The following is a 10,000-nucleotide window of genomic DNA, read 5'->3' on the forward strand; positions in this document are numbered from 1 at the left end:
GCAGCAGTAAAGCTGCACCATGAGGAGGCCATGTACACACACATACACACACACACACACAGACAGGTCATGGGTGTGTACGTATATATAAGAGGAGGAGGAGGAGGAGAAGCTGCGTTCATCTTCAGACACTCAGGAGAACGATCAGGCCTAATGAGGTCGTTAGTTTGGACCCACAAACAGCAGCGGCTTTTGTCTTAATGAGCCTGTCAGCCTGCACACGATTGGTTCATTGCCTCGACCCTACGCCGCGCCGGCTCCTCATTGAAGCGAGTCTCGTCATTAATCAGGCGTCTGGCGCTCCGAGGGAAAACTGATTGTTGTTGATCTGCGTGTGACAACATGTCAATAATTCGTCTGCTTTAATGTCATTAAGTCGTCAAACGTGACAGCATGGAGTCGTTCTCCGCTGCCAGCGCCGGATCATTACCAGGCGGCCCGCTGGAGCCCGGCCAGGGCGCTCTGCTAATCTCAATTGTAATGAAAGCAAAGGAGCGGTCAGAGAGCCCGTACCTCCTCCGAGACCGCCGCTCCTCAGAGGTCACCACAGGTCGCCCTCGTGTCAATCAGCTGTAAGCTAGTCCGTCACAATCAGCCTGGAGGGACGTCTGAGACCAAAGTGTGTCCTTGTGTCTTCTCATCTCATGTAAACAAACTTGACTTGTGATCGGCGTCGAAAACAACAAACAAAGTTCCATTCAGGGTTTAGATTTGTGACACTGTGCTTGATTGATAAATTCTGAGCCTGACACTGGAGCGAGCCCGTTTAAATGCCACGTTCAAGGCTCATTACTTATCAATCAACCCTCATGTAATGTGTGTGGTTCAGGCTCTGCTGTTCCTCACCGTTTCCTTGCTGCTTTCAAGCTGTAAGCGGTGATCGGGCCTGGGCGCCTCTGGAGGATCTGCTTCCCATTAGGAGAGCAAAGGAACAGCAGCCAGTCCTGACAACAGGAGACACGAGGGATTAGAACCTCAGCTCTGAAACAATAAAGGAGCTCTGCTTCATTCTCAAAGAGCTTATCAGTCAGAGCGGCAGGACCACCGTTAGTGTTTCCATATGGATTTATGCTACAAGGGCTGATTGATCAATGCTGAGTCTGACACATGCAGCGAGGGCTCCTCAGAGGGCATTATGGGTACTTATCTGCAGTTTAACTAATACTCTAATTCACCCCCCCCCCCCAGCCTGGTCGCAGACGTGGTTGTCTTCAACTCCCTCTACAACATGGAGTCCTTCCTGTCCTCCATCTCCTCCTTTATGAAGAGGATGCCCGACCACCGGCCCAAAGACCTGGACCAGCTGATCCGCCCAAAGTGCCAGGTCCTGCACTTCCCCCTCCAGCTGCCTGACGTCACCAGGTCAGACTCACTGGGACCGGGGCGGGGCCAGGGCGGGGCCAGGGCGGGGCCAGGGCGGGGCCAGTCTGCAATATACCAATACCTTCATTGGTGCCTAGTTAATAGTTAATAGTTAATAGTTAATACTCTCAAGGGAAGGAAATCCAGAAAAAGTGAGCTGAGCCTGAGATGACAGGAAGTGAGCAGAGCTGGAATATTTCTCTGGAGGTACTTTGATTTTAGATGTTTATCCAGACAGGAGCCGTTTGAGGCTCGATTGAGAAGTTCTGAGCCTAACATAGCTCAGTATGTAGCAACAAGCACAGCACAAGTGTAAACACTGTACAACCAGTGTTATTAATACAACTACCAGGGTCTTCATCTCTACAGACTAGTGAGGTGTTACTGCAGGAGTGAGGTCCTGACCTTGTTCTTCATCACCACAGGCTTCCACAACTACTCTGTCATAACTAGCATGACTAAGCTTTATCAAAAAGGAAAGTTTGAAGTTTACAATCATAAAGTATAGTGTATTATTTACGTTATGTTTTACGTCACGTTTGAAAATCTGAAAAACACAGAGGGGGGAGGGGCCGCAACGACATTGTTAATCGATCGTAACAGTACTTAACCAATATTCCTTTGATAATTCAAAACCATGTTGCAGCGCCGGCCTGTCTTTGTCTTTCCTCTGTGTGTGTGTGTGTGTGTGTGTGTGTGTGTGTGTGTGGTGCAGTGTGTTTATTCAATAAGAATTAATAAACATGTGAAAGAGTTCTTAGTCATTTGGTGTGTTTTCTTTCCCGCTGTGCCGTTCTCAGGGGTGAGAGAGAAAAAAAACAAAAAGATGAAAGGAGTCTCGCTCGCCCCAGCGCTCAGATTGTTGCCGAGCAGACTCTCGTGGCGTATTAGAGCTCATTATTCGCCGTGCGTTTCCCCCCCGAGGACTTTGCCTGTCCATGAAGCTTGTGTGCGTGTGTGTGACCCTGCCTGCAGCCTGACTGTCACACAGGCTTTATATCTGTGTGTATGTGTGTGTGTGTGTGTGTGTGAGTGAGTGAGATGAAACAAGCTGGTTTTTTTCTGCCCTCTCTTCCCTTTTGCTTTACATATAACATGTTTATGATTTCAATGTTTCTGAGCCGTGTTTATGTGTGAGGTTTAATTGAAGAGTACAGTCATCAGTATTAGAATGCAGCCTGTCAGATGTGATTGAGAAGTTCTGAGCCCAAGTTGGTGGGGGCTGCTACAGTTTTAATTGAGGTGCAGGGCTCAGAATTTATCAATCCACTCCCGTCTGTGAAGGAGCCTTTTATTTGTTGGACTGAACTTCATCTTGAACCAAGTATCAAGATTGAATTGGTTCAAACATCCAAGGGTTGATTGATAAGTATTGAGCCCATGGAGCCTAAGCTGGACAAACGAGGACAGTGTGGAGTCACGGCGGCCTCGCTGGCTGGAGTCCTGACTGTGGCTGTGAACCCCCGCTCACCTGCTGCGGCCCCTCAGCGTGTGTTTCATGTGCCTCTTGCTGGTTCGGAGCGCTCTGTGTGTGTAGTTCAGCCTGTCTTTATTTTTTCACGGCAGCCTGTGTGTTTTCCTGGGGATCCTGCTGGTTCAGGCCTGCTTTAAAGCGAGCGAGCGAGCGGGCGGGCGGGCCTCTAGCCCAGAGTGTTTTTGGGCTCATTTTCAGATGGTAATTTGCCTGATCCAAAGCAAACTCACAGAGTGTAAGTAAGCGATTATATGCATGGCTGACAATCCCTCAACATGCCTGCGGTCCTTTCTCCAAACACTGCCAGGCCAGCTCAGTGAAGATATGAAGCGCTCCCCGAGACAAACGGGCTGAAGCTGTGTGTGTGTGTGTGTGTGTGTGTGTGTGTGTGTGTGTGTGTGTGTGTGTGTGTGTGTGTGTGTGTGTGTGTGTGTGTGTGTGTGTGTGTGTGTGTGTGTGTGTGTGTGTGTGTGTGTGTGCTTTATGCATGATTTTCCACCTTCAGCACTTAGAAGTCTTAATGTGTCAGTGTGGTCATGGTTGATCCCAGATCCCGACTCTGCTTTGTACCAAACAGGAACAGTGTCACTCTCACTTGTCCAAAGAAACTCAGTTGATCAGATGTGTATTAACATCTGATCAACTGATTGATCCGATTGATCCCACCGTCTGCTCCCCCCCCCCCCCCTACTGTGCTTAAACGTTACACAATAAAGTCAGAATATTGTGAGAGAAAAGCCCAAAAGCCATAACGATAAAGTTGTGGACCTTTGCGTTCTTTCACACCACGGAAAAAATCTGGACATCTCTAAAATTTAGCAAATCAGTGTAGAGATCTGGGAAACACTGAGCCTCACAGGTCCATGAAGTGAAACAGGAAGCCGAAGCGCTGGTGAGCTTAAAGGCCACATGACAATGAGGAGCGTGTGCTCGTGCTGCGTTCAGGGGCCTCTGTGGTGAAAATGCAGATCTGCAGATAAAAGCTGAATGCGTGGCGAGCTCTTTGTGGTCGGCGTGTTTGCGTCGTCCATCTCTGGCTCGTCTTTTGTAATTGAATCATGATTGACCCGAGGCGGCGCAAACAAAGCCGTCACATCCATCACGCCGCATCGACTTTTCTTTGAGTTCAGCTCACAGAGCCCACGAATTCAATCAAATTAACGCGGAGCGCCACGGGACCAGCAGGTGCCACATTGTGTGCCGCTCCCGGGCCGCCGCCTTTATGTTTGGCTCCATTCACCTCCTCGGCTTTGTTCAGGTGCTGATCAGATTAATCATCGTTAAGTTCTGTTCATCAAGCTAAAGGACCTTGATGATGATCGATCTGTTTGATTCTTTTTACAACTTCAGCCTCCATTCTTAGATTTCACTTTCCTGCAGCGACGACACAGAGGATGATTGATAAGTCTTGAGCCTTTCACAGAACAACTGGCACTGGTTTGTGTTTCCTCTCTGAATCTAACAAATAATCAGGAATTATAGAGAGACAGATGGAGTGACATCATCATCATCATCATCATCATCATCATCATCATCAAACACAGTAAATGTGCGTTGAAAACAGACTGAGCCAACGCTGGGTCACAGTTTGTGACTCTCCACATGTGCACACAGTCCGAACCAGAGGGATAGAAAGGGGATAGTTACTGTCCTTATCCAGAGGAACTCCCTCCCTGTCTGGAACCCAGCCCCACCCAGTGGAGGAAGCCTTTAGGTTGTGGAATAGCCTGATCTTTCCTTCGCTCAGTCACATGGGCGCCATGAAAACCAGGCTGAGGCTGATGGGATTCCTCCCTCTCGCTCCATTATGTCACGGCTGAACACGGGCCAGCGTGCCTGAGCTGAAGTTTGGTATTAAGCACAAATCACAGACGTGGGTTTGATCCTTAATTCATTCCTCTTCATCACCGCCAGCTCCCTCAGCTTCAAAGTGAAGACATATGGAGCCAATTGTGGTCGATCCTGGCAGCACGAACGACCCGGAGCTCAGGCGACAGAGTTTTACCTCCAGTGTGCAGGGAGGAGGGGGGGAAACTCTTCAAATACACACATGTGTGTACATCAGTCCATTCACACACACACACACACACACACTGTGTTCAGCATGGATGAAGGAACACAGTCAACGTCTTCATCAACAGACTAAATGTTGGCACAGTCTCAAATCTTCAGCAGTGAAAGAGAGAATCACTCCATCTGAACTTTAGGGCCTAATGAGAGTGATGACCCTGGCCGGGGTCACGCCGGGGTCGTGTGTAGTCCTGCGTCCCTGGCACCTCCGGCTCGGCCCACAGTTCAGATCGGTGCACAGGAAACCTCTTCAGTCCTTTAATGGCAGGATAATGGAGGCTTTAATGTGACTGAGTGTTACAGTAAATATCAGACAGAAGATAATAGAATAGACTTCATCTGTTTAGGTACAAAGGGATCATGTGAGTGTTTGGAGCCCATGTGACCACAGAGGGGAGAAAGCTGCACATTCTTCCTCTGCAGACTTTAGACAGAAGTTCCTGCGCTCATTTAAAAGTAAAATTCTTCTCTTCTAATTACGGTTTTCTCATTTGAAGACTATTTCTCATAAATATATGCTAAGATGTCAAACATGCAGCAGATCTGATGCGCTCAGCGGCTATGGAACGTGTTGAGCGGCTCCTTATCGTCTCCATCTCCTCCATATGAAGGTTTCAAACAGGATATCCTGCCATCTGCTCCCTGCACAGCGCCTCCTTCTCCAGGAGTCAATCACAGGGAGGAGACCTGAGCCCAGCAGCCACATCAATGGCGTCTGAACGGAGAAGCTTTTCCTCATCAACTTAAAAGCGGCTCCAGCTATCTGCTCCCACTTATGGACTTAATGAAAACCGGCCATCAAACAGGACGTCTAAAATAAGAACCTCCAACATGCCACTCCTCAAACCTGCACTTCAGGAAAACAGCACGTCAGCAGCCGGCCTCAAAGGGAAAATCTGTTTTTACTGCCCGATTCTACTTCTGCCATCTTTCCTATTAGTCAGGATTCAGATGTTACTGCTGATATCTGGAGCTGCAGTCAGACCACAGAGACGCAACACACGCCATCAGATAACTCACCAGGGGGAGGGGCCATTCATAGGTTCTGAGCCCGATAATATGTCAGACTCAGAACTTCTCCATCGACCCTCAGTCCATCAGCTTTCAGATCAGGTTTGAGCTTGACACCTTAGAAAAGGCTCACATCTTATCAATCGACCGGCGTTACAAACGTTTACACTGACAGGACTTGAACTGCCACTGTCCAGTGTTTCACAAGGGTTGATTGATAAGTAGTGAGCCTGACTAACAACCCAGACTCAGAACCAATCAGCTGTAAGAGACCACGCCCACACTCAGCAGCACTCGGGTAGAGGGGGTTGATTGATAAGTTCTGAGACTGATCAGCAGAAAGGGGGACCAGGGCTACTCTGTCAAGCTCAGAACTTACCAATCGATTGACTGCACCGCACACTGTTTTACCTGCAGAACCGACACAAGGTTCGATTGATAAGTCATGACCTGACACTTCTGGCCAGTGAGCAGATTTGTTGACTTTTCTCGGCACTCTTGGATTTCCTTCCTGTGAAACCAAACTGAGCCGCAGCCTCATCACAAATCGATCCCAGATTGAGACCAAAGCAAAGCAGTTTACTCTTTATTGATCCCCATGAGCAAATTCTTCCCTTGCATTTAACCAAACCTAAGGATGAGGAGCAGCGGGCAGCCGCAGTTCACATCTACAGCCAAGCACCTTGCTCAAGGGCAGCGGCTTTAACCTTACACGCGTGTTTTTGATGGTGAGGGAAACCAGAGGAACGCCACGCAGAGAGAACATGCAAACTCACACAGAACGGACCAGAGGCAGCACGGGATCCAAACCCCTGACCTTCTGTCGGTGAGGCAACCGAGCTTCAGTGGGTTCCAAATTTCCTGTGTGTAAGAATGAACCCTGAGCTGCTTAAGACCTTCAAAGCTGCAGCTTTCTCTGCTTCTTGCTGACATGCTCCGTCAGCTGTGCGGGCTTACGCACAGATGGGCGCCTTTCCAGATCGAGACCAATCAATTTAATTTAGCTGAAAGTTGTACAAACATCTCAAAGACGATCTGTGGAGACGGCATCAGGGCTGCTGGGCTCCTCCTCCTCCTGCAGACCTCCTCCTCCTTATACAAGTTAGAGCCTGATGTCTTCTGTTCAGATGTTTCTACAGATGAGCTCTGATGCTCTGGGAGGTTCATGTTCCTCCTCATGTCTCTGAGGAGGAACGCTGTATCTGCAGATGTTTGGCTGTGTGTTCACCTGTGTGTTCTGGTTGAAGCTCTGTTGTTTGTTCTGAGTCCAGTTCCCTGCATTCACTCGCTACTCTGAGAGGTTAAAGGTCAAATCCAGAAGAAGACATTTGAGACTCTCACTTCTCAAAGTGGAGCAGCAGGCGAGCGGATCGATGTGTCAGAGTGCAGACGGAAATACGGGAACGCACGCAGACGCTCAGCTGACAGGCGGCCGTTTGTGGCTCAGTGTGACCAATAGAGCCACACGTTATTCAATAAGCCATTTTAGAAATTGGATGAAGAGGTTTTGACTTGGAGCAATAAAAACACAGAGGAGGAGGAAGAGGAGGGGGAGGAAGAGGAGGGCGCTGCCTCCAATTAGCTTATTTATAAATCAACAGCAATTTGTGTGATGACTTTACCTCTGAGTAAATATGAGAGATGAAGGAGAGGCAAAGTCAAAAATCATTTGATCTAATTTCCTTTATTGGCAATAATCACGAGTGTCTGTGTGAGCGAGTAATGAAACCACACACACACACACACACACACACACACACACTCACCAAGGTCAGAGCGTCTCACACACACACACACACACACAACATAAAGCTCACATCATTCTGTTTTTATAGTTATTTATTTCTTTAAGCTTTGTACTAAATGTCCTGGTTGTTCAGGGCGCAGGAGGAAGTGTGAGAGCTCAGAGCCACAGCGCCTCCTCTGGTGGCCACGAGTACTGCAGAGTGTTAGAACAACTTCACTGACTTTATTTTAAATCTGCACTATGATGGTTGTTGTTGGATGAATTTGTGAGTAGTTTAAGAATCTAAATGTCTAACACACACACACACACACACACACACACACCAGCAACAACACACACAAGTATCTAAACATCTAAACGTGAATCATTTCTTTATGTTCCTGCAGGTTTCTCCCCAAACACAAGCTCCTCCCCCGACCTGTTGGCCCCTCCCACAGTGATGACATCACAGAGCCACAGCAGCAGCAGCAACAACACGGTCCACTGAGTCCAGGGTGAGACACTGGACCCAACTGTGACCCACACATGAAGAGTTCAGTCATTAATGCTTTCACCCTGACAGGCCCCAGCACCAAGACCTGGACCTGCAGGGCCCACATGAGTCCAGAGCAGAGCAACGAGACCTGGACCTGCAGGGCCCACATGAGTCCAGAGCAGGGCAAGGAGACCTGGACCTGCAGGGCCCACATGAGTCCAGAGCAGAGCAACGAGACCTGGACCTGCAGGGCCCACATGAGTCCAGAGCAGGGCAAGGAGACCTGGACCTGCAGGGCCCACATGAGTCCAGAGCAGAGCAACGAGAGCTGGACCTGCAGGGCCCACATGAGTCCAGAGCAGAGCAACGAGAGCTGGACCTGCAGGGCCCACATGAGTCCAGAGCAGAACAACGAGACCTGGACCTGCAGGGCCCACATGAGTCCAGAGGAGCTGAGGAGAAGGAGGAGGGCCACATGAAGCCGCTGCACATCGTTTGGCCCCACAGGTGGTGAGTTGAGTGGATTTGTTGCTCATGTTTCTTTATCAAACAAGTCTGCAGTCAGATTTAAAAATATCACCATGACCATCATCTTCATCTTCATCATCTTCATCTTCATCAGCATGGTCACAGACGGAGCTGCTGGTTTGTGTTTCTGTTTTTCACCTTCTGTTGTATCGGTAACAAAAGTTAATCTGCTCTAAACTGAGCAAAACACACAGATTATTACTGCACTGACAGCATAGAGGAGGATTAGATTAGGATTAACAGAGAGGGGGGGAGACAGACAGAAGGAGGCAGAGAGAGAGACATGGAGGTGAGAGGAGGGAGAGACGGTGGTTCTTGTTCTCTCCCTCTCATCTCTCCCCATCCTTCCCTCTCTCTCTCTCTCTCCCTCTCTCTCTCTCCTTCTTTTCTCTCCCTCTCTCTCCTCTCTCTCTCCCTCTCTCTGTCCTTCCCTCTCTCCCTCTACTCTCCCCTCTCTCTTTCCCTCTTCCCTCTTCCCTCTCTCTCTCTCTCTCTCTCCCTCTTCCCTCTCTCTCTCTCTCCCTCTTCCCTGTCTCTCTCTCTCTCTCTCCCTCCCTCTTCCCTCTCTGGTGGGTTGAGGTTTTAATCCGTCCGTGGCCTGGATCCTCAGATTATGGGATGTCTTATTGCAGGCAGTGGCGGTGATGCTGGGTGATGCTGGGTGAGGATGGGTGAGGCTGAGCCCTGAACATCTGTTTGCAGGTGAGCGTGACCCTGCTCAGCTCCTGTAGCTCCATGCAGGCAGGGGGGCTAAACCTCTGGTGCCCCCAGGGCTCAGCACACACACACTGAGGTCCAGGATCAGGATCAAGTTTTACCAATGGATGAAGGGAAACAAGCGGCTGAAGCAGATTACAGCAACGCACAGCTGGATCAGAAACATCAGGTGGTGAAACAATGTGAGGCCCGATTGATAAAATCTGAGCCTGTGTTCAGAGCAAAGCTGCTGATGACCAGGCTCAGAATTTATCAATCGACTATCATGAACTATCTCCAATTCAGACTGCAGTATTCTCAAAGGTGAAGCGTCGCTCGTCTGGATGAGGTCATCGCACAAAAGCAACACAGCCAATGGCATTACAAGGCTTGATTGATAAATCCCGAGCTGGACTCAGAGGCGCCTGAACTCAAAACGTCCTCCTTTTATGTGACATCCCCCACATCTCCACGTGTTCTTCCTCCTCCTCCTCCTCCTCCTCCTCCTCCTCCTCCTCTTCCTCCTCCTCCTCCTCCTCCTCCTCCTCAGCCTCCACTGTCACAACCTCTCCTCAACAAGCCGCTCTTTGTCTTTGTGGTGTGGTCTTAATGAGGTCCTGAGTGGTTGGAGTAAACA

General features: G+C 49.3%; 1 protein-coding gene across 1 annotated transcript in view; it reads left to right on the plus strand.

Annotated features, from left to right (window-relative positions):
* The window catches only part of gtdc1 (glycosyltransferase-like domain containing 1), a 20,964-nt gene that overhangs the window by 5,062 nt on the left and 5,902 nt on the right, over positions 1-10,000 (plus strand). Inside the window, exons 4-6 of the mRNA XM_076139938.1 lie at positions 1,189-1,362; positions 8,051-8,158; positions 8,227-8,649. Coding sequence (XP_075996053.1) covers positions 1,189-1,362; positions 8,051-8,158; positions 8,227-8,649 — 705 coding nt within the window. The remainder of the gene's footprint in view (positions 1-1,188; positions 1,363-8,050; positions 8,159-8,226; positions 8,650-10,000) is intronic.

This window comes from Genypterus blacodes, unplaced genomic scaffold (genome assembly GCF_046128005.1).
Source record: "Genypterus blacodes isolate CSIRO-AG114 ecotype Tasmania unplaced genomic scaffold, CSIRO-AGI_Gbla_v1 ptg000487l_1, whole genome shotgun sequence".
NCBI classification, from domain to species: domain Eukaryota; kingdom Metazoa; phylum Chordata; class Actinopteri; order Ophidiiformes; family Ophidiidae; genus Genypterus; species Genypterus blacodes.